Source organism: Felis catus, chromosome B1 (assembly GCF_018350175.1).
Source record: "Felis catus isolate Fca126 chromosome B1, F.catus_Fca126_mat1.0, whole genome shotgun sequence".
Taxonomy (NCBI): domain Eukaryota; kingdom Metazoa; phylum Chordata; class Mammalia; order Carnivora; family Felidae; genus Felis; species Felis catus.
The window spans coordinates 74763636-74789401 of record NC_058371.1 but is presented as its reverse complement, the minus strand read 5'-3'; the positions used below and the strand labels follow the sequence as shown (position 1 = coordinate 74789401).

Below are 25766 nucleotides of genomic sequence, written 5' to 3'. Positions count from 1 at the left end.
TAACTTCTTAAGATACCATTTCAAAAACAGCATAGAGCATCTACTGAATTGATTTTTAAAGGTTTTATTTTATATAATTGTATGGATTGCTATCTCACAAATATGACATGCTATTTAGTATTGGGACAAAAAAACAAAACAAACCAAGAAACCCCACCGAGTATCTACAAATAGCTACTCCCAAAAGGACTAAGAGGAAAATAAAATTTTGGTGCCAAACAGGACAATACCAAGGCAATGTCAAAGAGCTGCTCAAACGAGCAAAGTAATTTAGGCAATTCATTGTTTGGATTATGCAATTATTAATAAAAAATTTGACTAATTCCATTCCACACTATTATACAGTGACTTTTCTTATTATTGTAAGACTGAAGAAATGTAACCTATGGGTAGAGCTACTCTGGCCTGCCTGCTGTGTATACTGAGTGGAACCCCAGGATTCATCCTGAGTATCTTCTGACGGTGAAAAAGTAGCATGTGTAAATTTAATCCAGCATAAAACTCAATGTTTTCCCCACAATGAGAATTTCAGCAGTGTCTTCCCAGTATGAAACTGTGTCTTAGCACCGTACTACCTTCAGAATTTGTATTAATTCTGACAGAAACTGAAACTAAAGCCTATATTTTATGTTTACTTATCATAGGGGCCTTCTTCCAGAGATGGTGCAAATTGATAGTTTAAACAGTCAAAATTTAAAAATAGACCAAAGCATTTTTTAAAACATTTTACATTGCGAGAGGCATTTGTCACTCCCTGGATATGACTTTTGATCCATGCTGCATGCCTGTTTTTAGATAACAGTGAGCTTCCCAGAAAGAGGAGTCATATCACTGAGTTAAGAGTAACAGACGGAGGGGCGCCTGGGTGGCTCAGTTGGTTGAGTGTCCGACTCTTCGGCTCAAGTCATGATCTCACGGGTTTGTGGGTTCGAGCCCTGCATCGGGCTCTGTGCTGTGTGGAGCCTGCTTGAGATTGTCTCTCTCTTCTCTCTACCATTCACTCACACTCTTTCTCTCTCAAAATAAAATAAACTATAAAAAAAAAAAAAGAGAGAGAGAGAGAGAGTGTAACAGATTGATAGAGGCACCTGAGTGGCTCAGTCAGTTAAGTGTCTATTAAGTGCCTGACTCTTGATCTCAGCTTAGGTCATGATTCCTTAGCTCATGGTTCCTGAGATGAAACCCCGCATCAGGTTTCCCACCCAGAATCGGCCTGCGGATCCTCTGTCTCCGTCTCTCTGCTCCTCCCCCATTCGCATGCACACGCTCTCTCTCTTTCTCTCTCTCAAAATAAATAAATAAGCTTAAAAAAGAAGAGTAACACATCGATAATCTTGTATGTTTATTAAAACAAGTTCCCTGAGGAGTTTAACTAGGCGATATTGTTAACCTAGTTTGCTTAAAGTGTACAAAAATATGCAGTGAAAGTTATATATCTTTAAAATATTCTAAAGTCAGATTTTGTTCTGATTGGCTACCCAGTTAGGGCAAATTAATGTGATTTTTACCAACAATAGTCTGAAACATAAAAATTAAGTTTGGGTTTAAAAGCAGTTATTGAAATTACCATAAATATATATCTATTGATTGAACAGTAATAAAAAGATACAGGATGCTAGGATTGACCCTTCACTGCTTTGGTTCATAGACCTTGCTAGAATAAACTACCTTCTAAAAAAAAATCCTTGTAGACTGTGCAATTATAGAGGTTAGGACATTTTGCAGACATGAATTCAATGACATGTTACTGAAGCTTGCTTCTTCTGAAATTTAAAGTTATTTTAAATGCTGAATGAGAATATTTTAACTGTATTAAAATATTCATAAAATATTGCTTAATCAAAATGAGATTTCAAGACCCCTTATCATTCTCTGAACTTCTAAGTGCATTGGTTGATAGACTTGGATAAAGTTTATAGGCGTAAGTATTCAGCAAAAATCTTAGATACCTAGAGAGAGAAAGAAGCAATCTAAGACTCTTCAAAGAGTCAAAACGTGGAGAAGAAACAAAGTAACAAAATAGGCAGAAATAATAATTCAGAAAATGGCAATTTTGGCATAAATATCTGAGAGTCACTGTCGACCACAAATTGAATATGAATATGCAAAACAGACGTGAAAACAAAAATGCCTTATTAGGATGTGCTAACGAGGATATGACAGATGAATCTGTTGACATTATATACCACAAAGACTGTCTTTTGCCACAGTTCCATGAAGTCCCAGGATAACACAATAGCAGTGGTTAAACACAACCAGATAGTTCTCTTTCGTTGTATGGAAAGATTTCCCTGGCTTGGAGCTCTGCCTTTAAAATGATGGGCATAGTTCAGAAGGTACCAGTCGGAGGGATTCCGAGAAGGGGGAGAGGGGTAGTTTTGTTATGTATTAAGGCAGCCTTTCGAACCCAAGACCCCAAATTCAGCAGCACATGTGTGGTGAACCTCATCTCCCCTCAGTTTACATGTGGAAAGTAAAATAAATAAAGTGTTCACTCTTTATTTCTTTCCTGGAATACCATATCAGGTATTGCGGAAGACCCGAGGACTCCCAGTTTGCTAGATTGCTTTAAAGGTCACAATTAGACAATCAAGGATTCAGTGAGGATTGATTTTCCGTGAATGGGAATGATAAGCAGGCCCTTCTGCATCTGGCGCCGTTGCTTCTTGTACAAGAATGTCAACAGACCCCGTGTAGAATGTCACCTCTGCTGGACTGATAGCGGCCTCCTGGAAAGCTGTGTCCGGGGAGACACGAGGCTTGTGCCAGCCTCACAGGAAGGTACAGTGGGTGATGCCTGCCGCGGGCACAGGTATCTGCCTGTTCCTATTCTGTTTGTTGCAAACGACCTTAAAGATCTCAAAAATATAAAGCGCTGGCAGAGGACCCCCCGTGCCCATGTTCTCTTCACACAAAGGCAAGGAGGTGTGGTGAGAGCAAGAATGAGCTTTGGAGAAATGTGGCCACGCTGGTGATCTTAGCCGAGAGGGAGATCATCTCGCTCCTTCGCTGCAGATTCCTGTTCCTCCGAGAAGCGCCCAAGGGGCCTGTCTGGCCAACTCAGAGTCTGCAGGTCACCAGACAACATCTCCTCAGGACGGTGGACTCTCACTCTGTCTTCTTGGCAGGTAGACGCGCTTCCCAACCCCCGGGGGTGATGCATAGAGTGAAGCACGCGCTTTGTTCGCTGTCTTTTCCATGACGTAACTGGCCTTGAGGAAAGTTCCTGCTGAAGGCAGAGGACCTATCAGAGGCCTTGACTAACCAGAGGAAATTATCCAAAGCTAATTAGGTAACAAGGTGACCCAGAAGGAGGCCGTGTGTAAAACAGCTTCCTGATTTAAACGCCAAGGAATGAAGCAGAAAGGGAACAAGGACCTGGAGAGTGTGGCCGCAGTGAGTACAGGCAGCTAGAGGTTGGTGGAGAGGAGGGAACAGGCGCTGAGGAGAGGTGAACGCGTCCCGTGGCTACTCCACCCTCAGAAGCCACGGTGGATGGCAGCCAAGCCTCTGCCCGGCGCTTCTCAATCGTGCATTCTTCCAAGTACAGGTGATGCCATCGTTAAGGGAGAGTGGGCGTTGGGAGGCACAGCAAAAGGTTCTTGTGTCTATGTTGATTTGAAATTAATTAAATTTGCATCCTCTTCATCCTCCGTTGGCAGGCTCAGCAGGCTCCCTCCAGGGCTGCTCCTTGGAAAACATTAGCACCATTCAGTTTCAGGATTCATTGTCACTGTAAAAAAAAAAAAAAAAAAGAGAGAGAGAGAGAGAGAGAGAACAATAGTGTATTTCCAAGAAGCTACCAAGAGCTGGTCACTCCACTGTGGAGGTGACTCAAGAGAACATAAACAGTCAGGAAGCCAACAGTGTCCAGCTTACAGTTTCTGAAACAAAGGTTGGTTTGGATTTTATACTTGATCCCTGAGGAGGAAATCCATGAAAGCCAAGAAATAATCCCTAGCTCTTGCTCCAATATCCCTTCCTTGTGCTGATGTGGAGAGAACCAGATGGAGTTGGGGGTCCCTCCCCCCACCTTTAATTAAAACGAATCCCATTCTCTATGAATAGATGCCAAATGGCCTTTTTTTTTTTTTCCTTTTTTAAAAAAATTTCCATGCATTGTTTTTTTCAGGAGTTGGTGGTCCTGGCGTGTTTTCAAAAGCCCATTTTGTTCGTATCCACAAAGGATCCGGAGGTGCTTTCTCCGTGTCATTGAGAATTCAACCATTAGGCATCTTGGGGGTGTGAATAGACATAAATTACGGACATGGTATTCGGACATGACTGTGCTGGCTGGCTAATTTGTGCTTTTGTCTCTAACTTGGCTATCTTGGCCACATAGCTGGCTCTGCAACTTTCCCCCAGTGAGACCATACCTCCACCCACGTCTCCTGGAGAGCAGGCCACTCTCCCTCTCCTCCTGCTTCTTTTTTCAGTTTTCTGCCCCATCACTCAAATTCCAGAACATCCCTACTTTGTGTCCAAGGAAGTGCCCGAATGATAATAATCAACAGAACACCGTATCTCCTTAGCTCACAGACATGGGTAGTCTGCAACAGACTGTATTCTTCTTACTCCTACTTCAGGGCTCTCCTGCTCAGGGAAACAGCATGTGTTTCCAAAAAGACTTTGAAGCAGTTTGGTAGACGGATAGGTAGCCAGATAAATAGATCTATCCACGAAAGGGGAGGGAAAACGTAGTGTGTATGGTTATGTGTTTGTATTTGTGTTGTGAAGACCGGGGGAAGATGCTGTGATAAGGGCGGACAACCAGTACGAAAGGAGGAGGAGGGCAATTGTGAACAAAAGGACAACTTCTGTAGCAAAATTTACTTACAATGGGAAGCTGATGGAAAATTAAGAAAGTTTTTAGCTGAAGAGCAGATTTAACAACCCCTTCATTTAAGTTACCCTGTACCACTCTTAAACTGGGCAAGGAGGTTCCATTTCTTGGAAACTGGGTGGTAGCAGAATAGTATTTCTAAGATCCAGAAGTTCATCTCTATAGAACATAAGTCTCTGAATTGCGGGTTTTCCTTCTGTGGCCTTATCTGGAAACTTCAGCTCCCCTAAGCACAGTCTAACACAAAACCTCACTCGTAGTGGGCACGAGCCCTCTTTTGTCCACAACGCTGATCTGCGTCCAGCTGTTACAACAGATGTGATTTTTTTAAATTTTTATAAAACCAATCCGTAGCCTCTGTTGGAAAACTAAATACAAATAAGCAAAGCAAAAATACCAACAATCTTACTACAGTCAATATTTTGGTGTTCATTCTTCCAAACTTTCTTCCCTTGATAATGACATACATTCTTTTTGTACAAAAGTAGGATCCTATTACGTATATTGTGCTATCGACTGCTTTGCTCACTCTCATTCACCTGGAGACCTCAGCCCTTGCTAATAAATACACAATATCTTTTTAGTGGCTATAGAGGATCTCATTGCCTCATGAGATGAAAAAGCATTTTTAAACTACACACCCTTATTGTTAAACATGTAGAGCCTTTCCAATAGTCTTTATTTAGCCTGAAAAATGCTACATCTTTGCACACTTCCATTTGTTACCTTCGGGTAAATGGCTAGCAGGGGAATTACCAGGTTAAAATGTGTGCTCTTTTAAAGCTTAAAGAGCCCATTTTCAAATTACCCCCTTCCCTAGATATTTTGTACAATTTACCTTCTCCCCCCACTTTCTTTAGGGAAATATCTTTTTCCCCACATCCTTCCCCATACTGGATATTATTATTGTCATTTTTTATTGATCCAATAGGTGAAAATAGTATATTTACTTTTTTATAATTTCTGAGAAAAACAAACATTTTTTAAAGCTCTCTTGGTAATTTCCATTCCTTCTTTTGCAAAATTGCTTATTGATAATTTTTACTCATATTTAAAATGGGACTGTTATCTTTTTATTGGTTTGTGTTTTAAGAATCATAATTTTTATTTATTATACGTGTATTGGAAAAACCTTACCCCAGTTTTTATTTTCCTTCTCATTCTATTTATTGTGTTTTTAGAAGTACAGAAATTTAGAGTTTTTAATGTAGTTAAAACTATGCTTTTCTGATATGGTTTCTGACTTGTGTGTCATGCTTTCAAACTAGTTCCCAACTCGGAGTTATAATAAAATTCCTCTATATTTTCCCTGGACTTTTTTCTTTTTTTAACATTTAAACTTATTTGGAGTCTATTTTAATCTAAAGTGTAAGGCAGAGTTCTAAATTTTAATTTAAAAAAATTTTTTTAATGTTTATTTTTGAGAGAAAGAGAGAGAGAGAGAGAGAGAGAGAGAGAGCATGAGTGGGAGAGGGGCAGAGAGAGAGGGAGACACAGAATCCCAAGCAGGCTCCAGGCTCTAAGCTGTCAGCACAGAGCCCAATGCGGGGCTCGAACCCACAAACTGGGAGATCATGACCTGAGCCAAAGTCAGATGCTTAACCAGTTGAGCCACCCAGGCACCCGTAAATTTAAATTTTTACATTGTTGAGTCTTTCATTCAGGGACACAGTACATCTCTATTTTTAAAAATCTTTTATGTCCCTCAAAACATTTTTGAACAATTTCTTTTCATATTACGTTATTCATTTTTCGGTTACGTTTATGCCTTGGTATTTCACACCTCGTGTTGCTCTTTTATGGTAGTACTAATGCTCATGTGCGCTAACAGTGGCTCTTTTAGCACAGTAGATAAGAGCACAGGGTCAGGTGGCCAGAGCTTGAACCAGGGCTCAGCCACTTCCTTGCTATGTGACCTTGGGTAAGTTGACCTTTCTTAGCCGAAGTTTCCTATTCTCATCCGCAAAACATGCATAATAATACCATGTACCTTCTAGGGTTGTTGTAAAGGATAGGTGAGCAAATACAAGGCCCTATGCTGCAGGCCTGACATGCAAACCCATGAACGTGTTCCTTATTTTGCAGATTCTAAGCTAGCAAATGTCCGTCAGTGAACTACAAGCTTGAACATTGCTTCCAATATCCAAAGGCTTTCAGAAACCATCTTCCCAAACAAACTTTCCATTTCTGAGAACGCCCTTAAATGCGGTTTGTTTAGAACACTCTACAAGCATTCTGAAGGCTTCACGTGTGACGCTGTGCACCTCCTGCTTCAGCTTCAAGCACCGAAGAGCACAGAAGCTCACACGTGGCACTCGGCGCTCAGCTCTGTGGACAGCGAGCAGCGTGACAGGGTCTGCCACACAAGACGGTCCCAACGTGGATACAAGTTGCCTCAGCTATGGGACCTCAGGTCATTCCTAGTGTTGCAAATCCCACGTGCGAGTTTTTACTGGCCGTGGTGCGGTGGCCATCAGGCCTGTGGGCAAGTCAGCAGCCTGGGATCTGGCCCGCTACCTGAGCCCAGAGCCATTCTCTCGCTCACGTTCTTCCCTCTATTTAGTTAGACGTGTTCCCTGCTGTCTTTGGGGCTATTTATCATCTCTGTGAAATGATCAAATGAGCCCAGACGTTGTTAACTCTGGCAAATCCTAGAGTTCTGTTAAAAATACCTTGGCAAACTGCCACACGACTGCAACAAATAAAGTAATCCTGCTTCCAACCTCTGTTGCCTGCCTCGGTGTTAATTCCTACAGTTTTAGTGTCTTGTCTATGACAGTGGCATTAGTGAGGAATTTTTCTCAGAGTGTTATACAGATATTTTCAGAATGTGGGACAGCTTTCCTAAAGGCCTTTATAGTAACAGGCCTACAAACCATAAAAACAAATTGAACTGATGAAAAAGCATCGATTTGTTATTTTTAAGAAAGCATTTAATTGGAATGCTAGCAGTTAAATGAGGACAGATACAGCTCTTAACACCTTGTTTCCTAACTGCCCCCTTGGTTGCAGGTAGGATCAGATAAGCCACCTTTGTTCTCCTGACCGGTTTATCTTCTAACAATCCCTCTTTATGACCACAGCTAACGTTGCTTAGCTCTGAAGATGGTAATAAACGTACATTAAACCTTTCGCACATGATGATGCTCCCTAACCTGGTTTTGGGGAAGTGCAGAGCTCAGGATAGCACAAAGTCACATAACAATTAGATCGTGCTCCCTTCCTTTTCATCAGTATAACGTCCCTTCTCCTTCTCGAAAGAGGCCTGGCCCTGGGGGGAATTATAGAGGTCACACATCTGGCTAACATCACAGGCAGGCCTTAAATTCATCCAAGACACATAGATCATGCCCACAGTAGACATACTCTGGGCCACTATTCAAGCAGGCTGTGTTTTATTAAATTTAGTACATCTCTCACTCACCACATGAGCATGCACGCGCGCACACACACACACACACACCTGCATTTTAACAATGTTATTTGAGATTATCATCCTGCAGGATTATAAATGGTTACTTTGTACCCCTCATATGTTACTTTGTATCCCTCATAATACAGAGCTCAGATTTGAGGGAAACCAGTTGGCACTTAATATACTTCCTAAATACTTGTTGAGTTTTAAAAGACTTTTGAGAGACTAAAAAAGGAAAAGAGGAAAGAAACTCACAAAGAAAATAACTGGAGGTAGCCAGAGATTTACTTGAGCAAAGAGGCCAAAAGAGTTCTCTAAAACCACTGTTTTCTTGCAGTTAATGATCTTTTCAATGAATATATGGGACGATGGATGCATCATCTACCAAATACTTTCATGTATCAGCCTCATGGTGGCTGCCTTTCTTGCTGCTGTGTGTTCCTTCTTTTTTTTTAAATCTCTAATTTATCTTTTAGTTTGTGGAATATCTCTTATTTTAACTAATTAATAAAAGAGAATTAAAATGTAGTTATTTTTAATTTTTTTTCAATGTTTATTTTTGGGACAGAGAGAGACAGAGCATGAACGGGGGAGGGGCAGAGAGAGAGAGGGAGACACAGAATCGGAAACAGGCTCCAGGCTCTGAGCCATCAGCCCAGAGCCTGACGCGGGGCTCGAACTCACGGACCGCGAGATCGTGACCTGGCTGAAGTCGGATGCTTAACCGACTGTGCCACCCAGGCGCCCCAAAATGTAGTTTTAAAAGAAATATTGCATTTCATAAACTTGCTGTGTAAATTGGACAAATCACTTAACATCTCTGAGTTCCAGGCTTACTCGTACAGATTATTTCATTTTTAACTGGTCGAACTGGCATGATATAGACAATGCCAGGCCCTGTCTGTCTGGCATTAGGTGTTCATATTAAGTGTTCAGTAAATATATTTTGTAAAATTATATCAACAATCATACTTTTCTAAGAAAAAAAAAGAGAGAAAGGTGAAGAGAAGAGAGGAAACAGGAAGAAATTCACAAAATTCTTTATTAAACTAAACTGGATTTTCCTGAGAAATATTGAAGTGATCCATTTTTATGTCACTGAGCTCAGACAGGAATCATAAGATAAACAATAGAATTATTACAAAACCAGAACAGGGATGCTGTTATTCACCCTCTAACTAGTTAATTTCCTAGGTGATAGTACCTAGGCATCCGGCATATATAAAATGCTATACAAATGTCTTATTGTTTTTGTTATTCATGAGCTTTCAAAATTATAAATCTACGTGAATGAAACCAAATCGATTTTTTCCCTAGTCGTTCCCCACGCAATATAAACTCATCACTGCGGCTAACTGGCGTAAAGGAAAGAAGATGGACACTTGGCTGTTATTTGCAGTTCCTTTTCTGTGGTTATTCACCTAAGCTTACAGAGACAGAACACCGTGCTCGCAGGAAATTGTCTAAGTGTAAAGGCCTCAGGAAGAAGGGACAGGCTGGCTACACCTTAAGCACTATGACGAAAGGGATTCTCCCCTTCTTGTTCCCACTATCTAGCTCCATTCAGGAAGGTTCTGTGAGGGTGGGGGTAGACAATAAGGGAGTGCGTTCTTTACAGAGAATTTAAACAATAATAGGGGCGCCTGGGTGGCGCAGTCGGTTAAGCGTCCGACTTCAGCCAGGTCACGATCTCGCGGTCCGCGAGTTCGAGCCCCACGTCAGGCTCTGGGCTGATGGCTCAGAGCCTGGAGCCTGTTTCCGATTCTGTGTCTCCCTCTCTCTCTCTCTGCCCCTCCCCCGTTCATGCTCTGTCTCTCTCTGTCCCAAAAATAAACGTTGAAAAAAAAAATTTAAAACAATAATAAAACCAACTCAATAGATCTGCTTTTTGTGGTCACCATGGGCTGGCAAAGATGAACCGTGTCAGTGATGAAATTCTCTTCAACTCTAGGGCAGACCTCTCCCACAGCCTTGCCACACCCCTTGGACATGACTTCCACTAACACTCTTCCCACTACCTCTTACACTGCCTAGCACAGAACCAATACGAATTAGGAGAAAATGCTAAGGAAATCACAATAAGGAAATAAGAATATAAAACTCTCCCTCCTCCACAATTCCTTTGTGTCTTTTCTTATGGATTTTTTAAAGATACAAAAACCTTGGGGCGCCTGGGTGGCGCAGTCGGTTAAGCGTCCGATTTCAGCCAGGTCACGATCTCGCGGTCCGTGAGTTCGAGCCCCGCGTCAGGCTCTGGGCTGATGGCTCGGAGCCTGGAGCCTGTTTCCGATTCTGTGTCTCCCTCTCTCTCTCTGCCCCTCCCCCGTTCATGCTGTGTCTCTCTCTGTCCCAAAAATAAATAAACGTTGAAAAAAAAAAAATTAAAAAAAAAAATAAATAAAAATAAAGATACAAAAACCATAGTATAAACTTCCCATAGTGCTCGGTATGTCTCTGGCATTTATTAAAATCTGTGCTAGATTTTAGGTTCCACAGCATAAAAGAAAATGTCCATTCAACGAGGACATTACAGGGCAAAGTAATGAACAATGGCTTGCCAATGGGATACATGGGGAAAGTTCTGAAAGGCCGGAGATGATGGACCCTAACAAGAAAAGTCTTTGTATCCAATGTGGTGCATTAAGTGTAGGATGGTGACCAGATCGACTCCTTTTTCCAGAAGTACATGGACTTTATGCCTAAGAGGTTTTGCGTCAGGGTGTCTTTCTAGCATCAACAGGGATTGAGCCCTTTATTAAATAGAGTCCAGAAGTCTTAGTTTAGCAAGAGGATGGAGAAGTGTGTTTTCTACTAAGTTCAATCTTCAGTGACTGTTACACACTTTCTGAAGCATTGCAGTCACTTGTACACTGCTTAAATGGTAGAGGAAGGATGAGTCACAGAGCTAAAAGCCAATGGGGAACTTTGGGGGCAATGATGTACCAAAGTAGGTTAACTGATTGTGACAAATGTACCATTGTGGTGTGGGATGCCAACAGCCGAGGAGGCTGTGGATGTGTGGGGGTATTAGAACTCTCTGTACTTTCTGCTCAGTTTTGCTGTAAACCTAAAACTGCTCTAAAATATACAGCTTTAAAAAAAAAAACAATGCCCCAACCAGTCCTGTGGGTGGGCCTGGGCCTTTGGACACAAGCTCACTAGCCCAAAAGGCAGTCAATTTATGTATATCAATGTTAAGTTAATAATAAGAATACCAATACTTATTGAGAGCTTGTTTTGTGACAGACTTTGTTCTGAGTGCTTTGGACCTTTCTGACTTTTCAGTGACTAAAAATTAGATTTGCTTTACAATATTTTACTCCTCTTTGCAGCAGTCAGAAATTATCTGCGGCACCAAAGCCTTGGGACTTGCCATTGCTGGTTCTTAATGCTGGTGCTGGCTTCACTGAGAGGGAATGACGTAAGGCCTGACGGCTGTCCTGTGAATTAAAGCCGAACAGTTCCGGACCAACAGAGGAATGTAGACATTCCCCTTCAAAACAATAGTTTAGCATAAAGCAGCTCTCCAGATGGGTTAAGGCTTTTTGTCTTACAGGCAGAAATGACCTAGAGCTTATTTCAAAGACCAGCCTTTCAATATTTCAAAGATGTGATTTCTAAGATGCTTTCCCAACCATATAGTTCTCAACATTAAGTTTCTTCTATGTTGCCAATAATTCCAAAAGCCAAGAGGCAGATGTATAAAAACCACCGGTGTTCCATGCCACTTGTGGGTGCCCATCAGAAATACAGTCATGAGATATTTATAGGGTTTTGGTGGTGATCTGAGCCATGTGCTGAACATACACATGACTCATTTTTAGGTAAGATTAAAATGCAGAGAAAATATTCTTTTGTAATTGCTTTTGTGATGCTCCCGCTAGCATTTTTTTCCCTTTCATCTACTTGTTAATATCTGGGACCTCATTTACACGGGATAGAATTTTTTCTGAACCAGTGATGAATTTTTAACATGCAAAAACTTGGACTGGTAACGCTGACTGAAATCTTCAATAAGAAACGGACTTCCGAATCAGAGCCGAGGTTTACCTCGCTAAGACTGCAGAGGTGTGATGTGTGAGATGTAGGGTGACGACCTTTCAGATAAGGTTTAAGGGAAGGAGCAGAAAAAGGGGCTAGAAGACAAACATCTGACTGCCCTGATCACCATCTACTATCAGTCTTTTCCTGCAAGGCTCCAGCCTCAGGGACTGCCCGTGACAAATGTCTGCACTCTGGAAGCATTTAAGATGACAGGCACAAGACCTCTGGTTAACATGGAGGGAGAGAAGACGGGTGGTATTTACCCTGCTCTGAAAGATTATTCTATCTACTCCAACAGAAGCGTAAAGTCTCAGTCACAGGCTCAGTCAAGTTCTCTACTCGCTGATCACCTCTGAGTCACCCCTACCAATAATTTGGTGCCCCCAAATCACAGCGCTGCTGTGTGGAACAAGTCCCCACGTTGCTGAATCATCAATCCTTTCTCTTGTGACACTTCCCACGTCCTGACCAAACAGTCCTCTGATCAAAAACACCCCAGGCGTGGTCATTTCTAGCCTCACAATAGGTAGCAAAATTTTAAAAAGACTCTGGTGTGCTGACCACTAAAATTTTCTATCAAGCAGAGCCACCTAGTGGTAGAATGGAATATGTTTTTAAAATTCTCATTTAATTTCTCTCCTGTGACAATCCAATCCAGGTGGGGTTTTGTTTTGTTCTGTTTTGTTTTTTATATGTTCATTTTGCTCACTCATATTTACAGTTATCCAGTAAGGCTGTCACTTCCATCTGTTTTCCTTACCAAACATCTATTTATCCAAGGTAAACAAATCTATAGTTTGTTACAGTTGGAAAGTTTTGTGGCTAAAACAGAAGTCGACTCAACAGTATCTCTTCAGAAGGACAAAGAAAATGCCAGTATTCATTTACTTCAAAAGATAGAGTCACTAGGATATTTACTTTGTACCTTTCTATTTGTACCTTTCTATTTACTTTGTACCTTTGTACCTTTCTTTTCTCCACACTACACACCTATATACCCGTGTAAATTGTCACATAAAATTTACAAGCGCAGAGAAGGTAAATGAAAATGCTCTACCCTGGTCTCCAATACCCTCCCCCCCACACATATAATCAATGGTAGAAATTAGAAGTACCTTGGGTTGTGGTTTGATTCCTTTTCTTCCTTTAAAGTAGGTAAACATTCACAATCAGCTAGGACAGAATAAAAGCAAACTCGTTGTTAATCACCAAAATTCTATTTTCTACCCACAAAACTCATGCATTTGAGCGCCACATTTCCCAGCTCTGTGTGGTTGCTTGTACAGAAATGGCCTCACTAGGGAGTTCCAGAGGTTAAAAGATTAATGATGGCAAGGCTCTTGAAATGGAAAAAAGCATTAGTAGCACAGATACAAGACTTCAACATGCCTCTGGCCCTGTTGGAAAGGGCACAATTCATCACTGCTTGGTTATTCAGTCCCCAAAGAACCTCACTGTTGCTCCAAAAGCTAGAATCTGCATGTTTCAGGTTAGACACTGGAATAAAATAGCTTTACCGGAGGTTCTTTTTTTTTTTTTTAATTTTTTTTTTTTAATGTTTATTTTTGAGACAGAGAGAGACAGAGCATGAACGGGGGAGGGTCAGAGAGAGAGAGAGAGACACAGAATCTGAAGCAGGCTCCAGGCTCTGAGCTGTCAGCACAGAGCCCGATGCGGGGCCCGAACTCACGGACCGTGAGATCATGACCTGAGCCGAAGTCGGACGCCCAACCGACTGAGCCACCCAGGCGCCCCTACCGGAGGTTCTGATGAGCCTGTAGAATGGTTTCAGTCAGGATGCATGATCAAAAGGCAGCCAGTGAATTGAGGAACGACTAACCTTCTTAAAGTCGCCAGAGTTCTCTCCTATCATGTCACGGTTATTTGTAAGGAAAAACAAAATCCATTGACTCCATCGCCTATATGTCAAAATAACTCTCTGCTGTAGTTACGAAATAGATATGCCTTTTTCTGGGTTTCTGGTTTTGTGAGTGTAATGGGATCCTGACGTATGACTGTTATCTCAGGCACGAAAGGAAAGATGGCAAATTACTAAGAGACGTTGTCTTTGGGTGGTATAATTTTTTTCTTCTTTCTACTTTTATTTTTGCATTTGCCAAATTATTATGTATGCGTATTTTATAAATGAAAAACAACAAAATGAAACTGCCTTAACGATTATTATAGTGACCTGCCCCTGTCCCCAAATGCTTTACAGAGCCTTCCTTGCCTCAATCTTGGGCTATGAAAAACTGTTCCGTTCAAAATTGTACAAGTTCATCGAATGGTTCTAATCTTTGGGAAAGCTTATGTTGATAAGCCTCTGGTATAATAATTCTAATAACAGGTCTCTGGATTTGGGGCTTCACTTCGTTGAATCTGACAGACCCCGGGGTATTTTTTAAAGTTGAATGTTAACAATACAAATGATATGATAATATAAATAGTGGATGTTATGAAGATAATCTGAGCATTAAAAATCAGTTATTGATTTTTTATAGGAATTTTCAAAGGGAAAAACAACTATCATCTTTTTTACTTTTTATTTATTCATTTATTGACACGCAATTTTTTTTAACGTTTATTTATTTTTGAGAGAGACAGAGTGCGAGCAGGGGAGGGGGCAAGGGGAAGGAGACACAGAATCTGAAACAGGTTCCAGGCTCTGAGCTGTCAGCACAGAGCCCAACTCGGGGCTTGAACTCACAAACTGTGAGATCACGATCCGAGTGAAGTCAGACGCTCAACCGACTGAGCCACCCAGGTGCCCTGCCACCACTTTTTTTAAACCCACATATTGATTTAATGAAAAGTAAGGAACACATACAGCAATTACTACCAGATATCAATTAGGAAGTAAGTTACAGGAGGATGTTTATATTACTATCTTTATTAGTGCTGTTCAATAGAACTTTCTTTGGTGATGGAAATGTTCTAGATTTGTGTGTATAATACAGTAGTTATGCATCCCAAGTGGCTACTGAGCATTCACAATGTGGCTAGTGTGACTGAAAATTTTTAACTTTATTTAATTTTTTAAATTTTAATTTAAATAGCCACAAAAGGCTGGTGCCTCTTGCATATGGCAGTGAACAGCACTGATCTATGTAAATGATATGTGGCAAAATTTTACATCCATATACAGATTAAAATCATAGATCTCTAAATTCTACAGTAGATAAGGTAATGCCAGATGCTAGCTTTTTCCAGATAATTTGGACCCAGAGAGCTCCTTGTTTGAAAAAAAAATCATCCTCTTCTTGAAAAAGTCTGTTTGAAAAGATTGTACAAAAATAAAAACAAATGGCACCACGTGATGCAGTAATTAACCTGAGTCTTTTCTTTTTTTAATGTTTATTTACTTATTTTGCGTGAGAGAGAGAACACAAGCAGGGGAGGGCAGGGAAAGAGAGAGGAAGAGAGAGAATCCCAAGCAGACTCACTGCTACGAGCACAAAGCCTGCTGTAGGGCTTGATCCCATAAACTGTGAGATCATGAGCTGAGCTGAAATCAAGAGTTGGACGCTTAACCCACTGATCCACCAGGCACCCCTTAAACCGAGTCTTTAAGGATAGTCAGACCTAAGTTGATTACCCGCATGCTCCAGATCTCATGCGGATTGGGCTCACACCGTCACATTCCAACAATCACGGGACATTTATAAAACCGTTGCAACCTTCACATGCCAGAGGGGACAGGAAAAGCAACTTTAGGTTACCACGTACCATTTCTATTCATGTTGTTCATCCACTTGTCAAGCTCTTCCATTTCAATTTCCATAACAGAGGGTGTGTCTTCCTCAAAAATGGGGCTGGAGAGAGAACAGAAACAAAAAGGAGTGTGGTGTGCCGAGTCTCATTTTGGGAAAGCCCAGAATGTTGACTGCGGGAAAGGTGAACTTGACCTGGTGTGTGACACTCCACGGCAGATTGGGGCTTTGCCCTACTCACCAAATTCTGAGAGGCGGAAAGGCTCGAACTACAATAAGCCTTCATCTATCACTGATCCAATGATGGAAGGCGCACGGCCCAGCTCTTGGGCTGCAAGGGAGCCCAGGAGACTCTGACTGCTTCCCTAAATTAGGTACCAAGTTGAGCTGCCAGGCTTCTATCATGAGGCTCCTCTGGGGAGTTGCCCTATTTAGCATGGTAGCCTTGCTTAATTTCACTTCCCTTTCCTTGAGGTTTCTGATCTGTGCCCCAGGTCAAGAGGCCACTGTGGACAGGCTGCTTTTATCACCCCTCCTTTCAATTCCCAGGCTTTTCTGACATAGAGAAATGGAGTCGTTGCTTTCAGAAACCCACTGCCCTCACTTCCCAGGATTCAGAGCACACGGTTACGGAAAAGAAGTCCCTGGGTAACATAAATGGGGTTGGGGAGGAGACCACCAGCTCAGAACCACAGCTGGGGTGCGAAAGGAAGGCACGTAGAGGAGCCTGGGTGTGAGAGGAGGGCGTATGGAGGAAACCAGCAAAGTGTCTAAACAAGCAAGGTTGCTAGGGGGAAGGCTGGAGGAGGTGGTGACACCGCCCCAGAACACTCTTCTGGTGGCATCTTGTTCTCTTTCTGCCCACTCCTCCCTCCATCCTTCCTTCCTCTCCCCTTCCATTCCCCTTCTCCCTCCCGCCCTCACTGTGATTCTGCAGCATGAACTTTAGGCCTCTACCAGGACTCCTCTTTCCTACCAGGAAATGTTATCTTTCCTGGTGATAAAATTTTTAATCAGAATAAATGAACCAATGTCCTTGAAATACACTCAGGGTCAGAATATTTAAACTACAATGCATTTGGAACTGGTAGCATTCAAAGACTTTTTTTTTTTTTTTTCTGGAGAGGACCCTGTTCTTCACCCAGATCTCCCACTGAACTGAGGTTGGGAGACAGGTGCATCCCCTTCCCCCTTGGGCTGCTAAGGGCCCTCTCCTGGGGCCCGGGATGAAAGGGGACCCTCAAGGGTGTCAGAATAAAAACTCCTAAAAAGGCAGATGGGTCTCTAATTTACTCCTCTCCCGGATATCTTCGTCTACACTGAGCTGGGTGGGAGGCAGCAGGAACTTACACTTTGATGTTCTCACTTCCCAGTTCATCTAAAGAGAATAGATATAAAGGTCATGTTAGCTTTCATTGTCTAGAACAACTTTTTAGTTCAACAACAGCTGAAATCTCCTTTCCAAAGACAGGAGACGACTTTAAGTAAATTGCATTGTAGGGAGCAATAACTCTTAAGTCAAACACGCACCATATTGAAATGAGGTCCTAATGTACCACATGAAATCTGTTTTTTTTTAAAGATATGATGGTTCCCTGAGAGTGTTGACCTCAAATCAGATGTTTCTCCCTTTTTATTATTTTTTTTAAATCCATCTGAAGAAGAAAACAGTGGCAATGGGAAGCAAGGGAGTCAGACAAGAGGGACTGTTCGTTGGCCCCTTCCTTACTCCAACACGTCCCAGTTCAACACACTGCTGTTGTATCTTTGTGTGACACACCAAGCCCAGCACTGTGACTGTCCCTTTGTCCCAGAGCAGGTTGTGGGGTACTCATCAGGGCTCCCCTTGGAACTCTGCTCTCACCCCTTGCATGGCTGGACCCCTCACACCCTTCTGGTCTTAGCTTATACTCTCTCCTCAGGGAGCACCCTCCCTCCCTCCTATCTCTGAAGTAGGGTCCACCTTTCCAGTTGTCCCCCAGCTCAGCACCTTGCTTGCTTCCTCATAGAATTTGCCATGTCTGTCATTGGTCAATCCATCTGCTTAATTTTGTTGGTCGCTCCCACAGTTTCAGAAGGACAGAGATCGTGCCTGTCTTGTTGTCCTGCTATCCCCCCACCTCCCATCCAGCTAGCCCGGTACCTGGCAAACACCCAGTAAATATGTATTGAATAAATGAGTAGGCCTTAATCTGGATGGTCTAACATGGGTTAAATTCATACCCCACGTTTTGGACTTAACTATACCATAAAAACAAAGCTTTGAGCAAACTTGCTTTTTGTTGCTGTGGTTGAGGTGAGAACCAGGTAACAGTTTGTCAAATGCCCATCAGGCTCCAGATGAACGTGTGGCAAGAATCAGAGCCCAATGGCCCAGCTCAAGCTCTGTTTTGTTTGGCAGGGGAAGCGATGCATCCAGAGAAACGAGGCGATGATGTCAAGTGAGTGGAGAGCATAGACCCACAGCACCTTTTATGATGTGAAAACCATTGAGAAGCAAACCACTTTGTAGAGGCCCACCAAATAGTCGAGTGGTCCTGATCCTTGGCAACCGGAGGTCTCTTTTTGCCTGGCCTGCAGAAGTGTAGGTCCCCATCGAGCAAACACAACCAGCGAGAACCTGGAACTGAGCTCCTGGCAGCTGGGAGCCACTATAATTTCCTGTGGGTTGGCAAGCTTTCATGGCATCGCTGATCCAGGAAAGCTGGGCACAGATGGCAGTTTCGAGCCACCACTGCTTACCTTCTAGGGCCTATGGGTTATATCTTTCTGCCCCCTGCTAGGAACCTGATGCTTCCTGCAGGTGTCTGACTCCTCAGGCACTTAGACTGGGGAAAGGGGAGTATGTTCATTTATATTTTATATATGTATATCTTTCATCTAAAATTGACGTGCTATTTCCTCAAAGGATTTTACTATAAATAAAGCCCATACACAACTGAGCCTTCCCTACAGGTGACCCATAAAGATCCCCCTGTTTTATCACTGCCTCTCTTTCCTTCCCCCTCTTTCCCTGCTTAGTAAACCACCCCCAACTCATTTCTCAGAGAGCTAGTGGCCCCACAGCCCCACCGTAGAGGGCACGGATTTATCTTTATAATTTGAGCGCCTGCAGGCTTTGTGGTGAGCAAAAGCTAACCCTGCCTGCAGACGATGGAAAAGTTTAAAAACCCATTACAAAAGTCCTCCAGATGCACCAAATGGGAAGCTCCTGTAATCAGTATTCAAACAGAGCAAAGAGCCTTCTGCGGCCGCGTCTCCCCTGCTCCGAGACCATTACCCCTGCCCCAGCCACCATGGCAACAGAAAAACATCTGGGAGAGCACACCAGAGCAGAGCATTAAACCAGGAGGGAGACCAATTACGTGTCCTCAGCAATCAGGTCCTGCCCACTCCACTCCACCTGGCCTACATCTCTTTATTAATAGCCATCTACTCCCTTTGCCACCGGAGGGCAAATGTACCTCTTACACAGCCCCCCACCTGCACTCGATTCAGTCCTTCCTCCTACAGTCCTTCCATTTTCCCTCCTACAGTCCTTCCATTTCACACCCGCCTACCCACTTCGTCCTCGGCCCGCGGTTCCCAGCTATACCCACTCAGCCTGCCAATGCCCCCCCCTGCCAGCTACCCTCCTCTGTGTACCTCAGATGGTGGCATCGCTGGGGCGAGGGGATGAGGGCAGGAGCCCCACGGGAAAGTGGCTCATTTATCTTTTTTCCATGCCGAACACTGAGCAAGAGACAGACTCTTTCTGGAGATGTACTGAGCAGACCCAGGCGTCATGTAGCCACAGTCTATTTAAAGTGATGGTTTCCTGCCAGCTGTTTTCCCTGCAGCTCTCTCAGACACAGCACATCAGAACACTTAATAAATGTTAAATAATAACAACGGCAAATTTAATGCCTGCAGGTCTGGGAAGAACGGTAATAGAGCATCACGTTACTACACAGCATTTCCCTTTTTCTGGACTCGAAATGGACAGGCCCAAAGAGGAAAAGTAATTTCCAGTAGGAAGAAATGTGCTTTCTTTCTTTTTTTTAATATTTTTTTTTAATTTTTATCTATTCCGAGAGAGAGGGAGAGAGAGCAAGCAAGAGAGTGGGGGAAGGGCAAGGAGAGAAGGGAGAGAGAATCCCAAGCAGGCTCCGAACCGACAGCACAGAGCCCTACATGGGGCTCGAATCCGCAAACTGGGAGTTCATGACCTGAGCAGAAATCACGAGTCAGAGGCTTAACTGACTGAGCCCCAAGAAGTGTTCTTTCTAAATGTGTTGGGAAGGCGCCCCACGGTGGTCAAACTGGTGCAGAAGCGCATACCAGGCTCTATTCAGGTGGGGGAAAGACCAATGTGTCTAACTTTCTGAGAGCACATCATCCATGCCCTTCCACAAAACATTGTTTTGGATACTTTCCAAGCAAACTACTGGTCTGACCCAGTATGACAGTTCTATTTTTCCTGGAAAAAAATATTTATTTATTTTTTTAATTTTTTTTTAACGTTTATTTATTTTTGAGATAGAGAGAGAGACAGAGCATGAATGGGAGAGGGTCAGAGAGAGGGAGACACAGAATCCAAAACAGGCTCCAGGCTCTGAGCTGTCAGCACAGAGCCCGACGCGGAGCTCGAACCCACGGACCGCGAGATCATGACCTGAGCCGAAGTCGGCCGCCCAACCGACTGAGCCACCCAGGCGCCCCGGAAAAAAATATTTAAATAACATTTTGTTAATTTAAATATTCTCCTTTTATTGACTTGCATTATAATGTGGTGTTATGTGAATAGGGGGACTTCAGTGGACGGAAGTTGTTAACCTTTCAGCATTTAGTTTGTTTGAGGAGACATCCATCTGTTAAGCAGTTAACCGTCTGTATCTATACCAAAGGAGTGACTAGTAAAAGAAAATATTTAAATAAATTTCTCTCTATCAAAAGTTGTGATTAGCAATTGTTTGGATGTTTCAAGATATCTGTGTTGTGTTCTCTCTCTCTCTCTCTCTCTCTCTTTTAAGTTTATTTATTTATTTTGAGAAAGACAGAGATAGCACGAATCAGGGAGGGGCAGAGGGAGAAGAAGAGAGAGAATCCCAAGCAGCCTCCCCACTGTCAGTGCAGAGCCTGATGTGGGGCTCAAATTCACAAAAACATGAGATCATAACCTGAGCTGAAACCAAGAGTCAGATGTGTGACCTACTGAGCCACCCAGATGCCCTTCTGTTGTGTTCTCTTAAAGTGAGGCATATTTAAACCAAAAAGAAGGTGCCAATTGGTATTAAGAATAAGTTGCAAATTTGTTTTTATCTCTGAGAATAGCTGTTCTTTAAAAAAAGTTCTAACATTGTTTTATTAACTCATTCATTCAACAAACGTTTATTGAGCAGCTAATATATGTGTTGGGCTAGGCACTAGGTTAGGTAAAAGGGGTAATCATACTAATAGGTTAACACAATATGCCGGCTACTCTTCCTACTAAGTGATTTACATACATGAACCCATTTCATTCTCATACCGTCTCTGTCAGCTAGGTGTTGGATTTGCCCATGTGACAAATGAGGAAGCTGAATTAGAGAAGTCACAGGGCTAAGAAAAAGCCAACAGGGCAGCGTGGTTCCAGAGTCCATACTCTAACCTTGATGTCATACTACTAAACAAGATAAATAAGACAAGTTCTTGATTCTCATGGACCTTAAAGAGAACATAACCTCGTAAGAGAGACCAAAAAATAAAAATTAACGAAAAAAAGACAAATCAGCAACTCACGCCAGTGTAAACACTGTGCACAGTAAGTGTGAACACAGTCTGTAAGAGCACAGAAGAGGTGTGATTAATTTTGCCTGGGGAGTGATTAGTCAAGGCTTCATAAAAGAACTGGGCATTGAAGAATAGGGTGGCAATTTGCCAAGCAGACAAGAAGGAAATCTCACACAGAGGAACAGTGTCAACCAGGCACGTTAATGTCATAAAAGTGTAAGCCACACTCCGGGAACAGCCAACAATTCATGTACCCAATGCGGGGTACATGAGCCATGTCTGAGATCGAGGCCCGCTCTTGATCATGAATGGCTTTTGAACTTTGAGGTTCTCACAATGAAGTTTAATCAAAAAGCCCTTTCTGGGGCGCCTGGGTGACTCAGTCGGTTGAGCGTCCGACTTCAGCTCAGGTCACGATCTCACGGTTCGTGAGTTCGAGCCCCGCGTCGGGCTCTGGGCTGATGGCTCAGAGCCTGGAGCCTGCTTCCGATCCTGTGTCTCCCTCTCTCTCTGCCCCTCCCCCATTCACGCTCTCTCTCTGTCTCAAAAATAAATAAACATTAAAAAAAAAAAAGCCCTTTCTGTATTTAGAGCCTAGAAGCACGAACATTTGACTGGACACCCGGCATCCTCCCTCCAAACCCTATGACACCATTAGGTAAGACTGGCTGAGGGACTATGGTTTAGGCAGGAAATTCTTACTTTCCATGAGGTCAAAACAATGGGGTCCAGACATCTCTGTTTGCTTTATCTTTTTCTTTAGCTTACAAAGGAGCTCCCATGTGACCACTGTTACTAGGTCACCCTGAAATTTCAAGCAGTGGAGAAAACAGGTGTATTTCCTACTCCTTTGGAATCTCTTACATTGGCTCCTGCCAAGAAAGGTAACGCACATCAGGGCTTCTTCCCTAGCTCACATTTACCATACCTGCTGGCATAATGGAAAATGACCATTTATAGCTCCTGCCGTGATCTCAAAGCCTCTTCTGGTGTGAGGACAGTGAGCAAGACCCACAGGCCAAGAGCTTGATCTCAAAGCCAGAGGTGCCCCATTAGTGAGTGTGAGGGATAGAGAGCGAGTTTTGTGTGCACATATCAATATGGAGCTTATCAGGGATGGTCTCATCCCTTGAGTGATTTTTGGAAGAACTAAAGGCTTCAACTTAAAAATCTAATTGGAGTCCTTTTTACCAGCACAAGCCAGAAGTAGTCAAGTCTGCTTTGGACTTAGAACTACCGTGACACCTAGTATGTGTTGCTCCGAGAATTGGCACTGAATACCCCTCGCGTGTATCTCTGACCTAAGGAATTCTCCATCAGATCGCTTTCAGATTGATGACGGTAATCTTGAGCCAATTAGGAATTTCATACAAAAGTTGTCCTAGCTTTAATGAGAATAAGAATGATGCTTTACTCAGGCCTTTACACAATCAAATTGGGATGTGGCATGGAGGAGAAAACAGTATCTTGGGCGGAAATCTGTATGAGAGAATCCTCTTCTTGAGCCCAAGGTCTCAGCCTCCGCATCCTCAACCCCAATCTGACCCACTGCTTTGCCAGCTCGATTATTTCCTCCGACTCAGGGAATGTCGCACGGACCTATTGGCCAGTTCTAGACTGGGCCCTTGTCTGGATTAAGCACAGAGACGGCAGTTGTGTGATTTAAATTTCAACTGAGGCTGAAGCCGCTCTCTGAAAAATAAGGGAGTGTTCACCACTTACTATTTTATGTGGTCCTTGTCGCTTCGCTTTAAAACCTCTCCGTTCCTTTTCCTCCCCCAGCCCCAACTCCCAACAGGCATTAATTAGGATCGTACTCACATGTCTGTAAGGCATTCTGAGATCCTTGGCTAGAAGGCTCTGTGTAAAAGCAGAAAGTGTTTTTGCCTTATTGATTGTTCATTAACACATGAAGCAATTGTCTGGAAATGGGAACACACAGAATATTTACCTTGTTTAGTTCTTTTCCTTTTATAGCGTGTTACAAGGATTACCAGTATTACAAATAGGAGGGCCAATAAAATCAGCGGGATCAACACCATTAATATCAACTCGTGCTGATCTGCATCCTCCTCAATGTAGGTAAAATTTGTATTTGTTATTAATGTTGCTGTGGTCACTGCAGCCAACGTCGTCTGAATGGTAGACTCTCCATCCAGGCTTTCCACTTCCAGGGGCCTATCTGCTGACTGTTCTGGTTCCTCAACATACCCTGAGGGAACACACACAAAATTGAGATTGCCATGGAGACAAAGCTAGTATGTTATGTTTTCAATGATTTTTACATTTACCCTACACGCATCCAGGGGTAAACTTGATCTACTGCATTTGGTCATCCGGTTCATTGTGACAGAGTATTGATTTAACATAAATGGAGTTCTAGCTGGGAGTATATTGGACATGCAATCGGACGGAGCCCAGAGATAAACCTCCCACTGATACAGGCAGTTTGAGCCTTAACCAGATACTTTGGACACACGCAAAGGGCGTTGAGAAGCTTCGTCACGTCAAGGGTGATATTCCAGAACATCTTCTAGAGGACACCATGCTATTTCCATAACATTTCTGGATAAATCCAAATTCATGTTTCCTGGAAGTTAACTACTTGCCACACAGCACTCAGGTATAAAGCAATGCATGCTGTCCTAGTTTTTCATAAAAGGTTGCCTATCAGTGCAGAAGAATTCGTGGAAACTGGGGAGACTGACTAGACATCAGCCTCAGTCTCACATGCTGCAGAGAATGGAGACTCTGAGATTATCGGACACGAGTCTTCCTGAATTCTAAATAAAAACACAACATGTATTTCATTTGTAAAGGGAAATTCTCGAGGGGAAGCTCCCTTAGAGACTAGGGAACCAATGTTTAAATGTATTTAATAGAAAGCATCTTCCCCTAGAATAGAAAGAGCTTCCCCTATTAAGAAGCTATAAACAAGTTTATTCTCTTTGAATTTCAGATTGTGTTTAAAACCATCCTGGGGCTCATCACAGGACAGGGAAGGACTATTAGCCTGATGCTCATCTGAGAAATCTTTCCTCACCCGGCTATGTAGTGACCACAGTAAGGCAACCAAAGGTTTCCATGTTACTATGGCATAATGTTGCCTACCATTCAAATGGGGCCCACTGAGGGTAAGAGCATGAATTTAGGCTATAGAAAACTTATCAAGTAAGATGACTTATATGAACATTCTAAGTGAAAGGTGCTATGCAAACAGAAAAGTCAGCTGCTTTAAGCCATCCTCTGTTACTGTAGGTTAGGCCACCACCGCACTGAGTAACAGAGCCAATTCCACACCTTATCCATTCGCATGACTGAATGACCATGAATTCCTCTGATTTATTTTATTTAAAAATATGTGTGATCACAGTCTAATTTTTTGTTGGACTATGTACACGAACATTTCCGTATCCCCCAAGACCAGGGAATCCACTTGATAATCACATTGGTAAATGCCCCCCAAAAAACATCAGAGTCAGTTACAAACTACAGAGTATAACTAGCTGATGTTCCTCACGTGTTTATGCCAAAAGCAGGATTTTATTTTTTTATTATTTTTTTAAGTTTATTTACTTATTTTGAGAGGGACAGAGACAGTACAAGTCGGGGGGAGGCAGAGAGAGAAAAGGAGACGGAGACAGAGAGGAAGAGGGAGAGAGAGAGAGAGAGAGAGAGAGAGAGAGAGAATCCCAAGCAGGCTCTGCGCTGTGAGCACAGAGCCTGATGTGAGGCTTGAACCCATGAAACTGTGAGATTATGACCTGAACTGCAACCAAGGGTCAGATGCTTAACCAACTGAGCCACCCAGTGTCCCCAAAAGGAGGATTTTTTTTTCAACGTTTATTTATTTTTGGGACAGAGAGAGACAGAGCATGAACGGGGGAGGGGCAGAGAGAGAGGGAGACACAGAATGGGAAACAGGCTCCAGGCTCTGAGCCATCAGCCCAGAGCCCGACGCGGGGCTTGAACTCACAGACCGCGAGATCGTGACCTGGCTGAA

At 42.9% G+C, this 25766-nt stretch overlaps 1 protein-coding gene and 1 long non-coding RNA gene across 5 annotated transcripts in view; both read right to left on the bottom strand.

Moving 5' to 3' along the window:
* TMEM154 (transmembrane protein 154) overlaps nucleotides 1-25766 on the bottom strand; it is a 51628-nt gene that overhangs the window by 4795 nt on the left and 21067 nt on the right. For 2 of the 4 annotated variants that reach the window (XM_019828854.3, XR_002155972.3), the window contains exons 2-6: nucleotides 23715-23975; nucleotides 23585-23623; nucleotides 17363-17390; nucleotides 16029-16114; nucleotides 13418-13475 (exon numbers count right to left, since the gene is read on the bottom strand). In XM_019828854.3, the coding sequence (XP_019684413.2) occupies nucleotides 13418-13475; nucleotides 16029-16114; nucleotides 17363-17390; nucleotides 23585-23623; nucleotides 23715-23975 (472 nt within the window). Of the gene's footprint in view, nucleotides 1-1329; nucleotides 3734-13417; nucleotides 13476-16028; nucleotides 16115-17362; nucleotides 17391-23584; nucleotides 23624-23714; nucleotides 23976-25766 lie in introns of those variants that run through there. The other 2 variants (XM_019828852.3, XM_019828853.3) reach the window with 2 other exon arrangements.
* On the bottom strand, nucleotides 10112-13397 carry LOC123384908. The gene is made up of 2 exons (XR_006596690.1): nucleotides 10678-13397; nucleotides 10112-10419 (listed from the first exon to the last, which is right to left on the bottom strand). It is a non-coding gene; the product is annotated as an uncharacterized LOC123384908 (long non-coding RNA).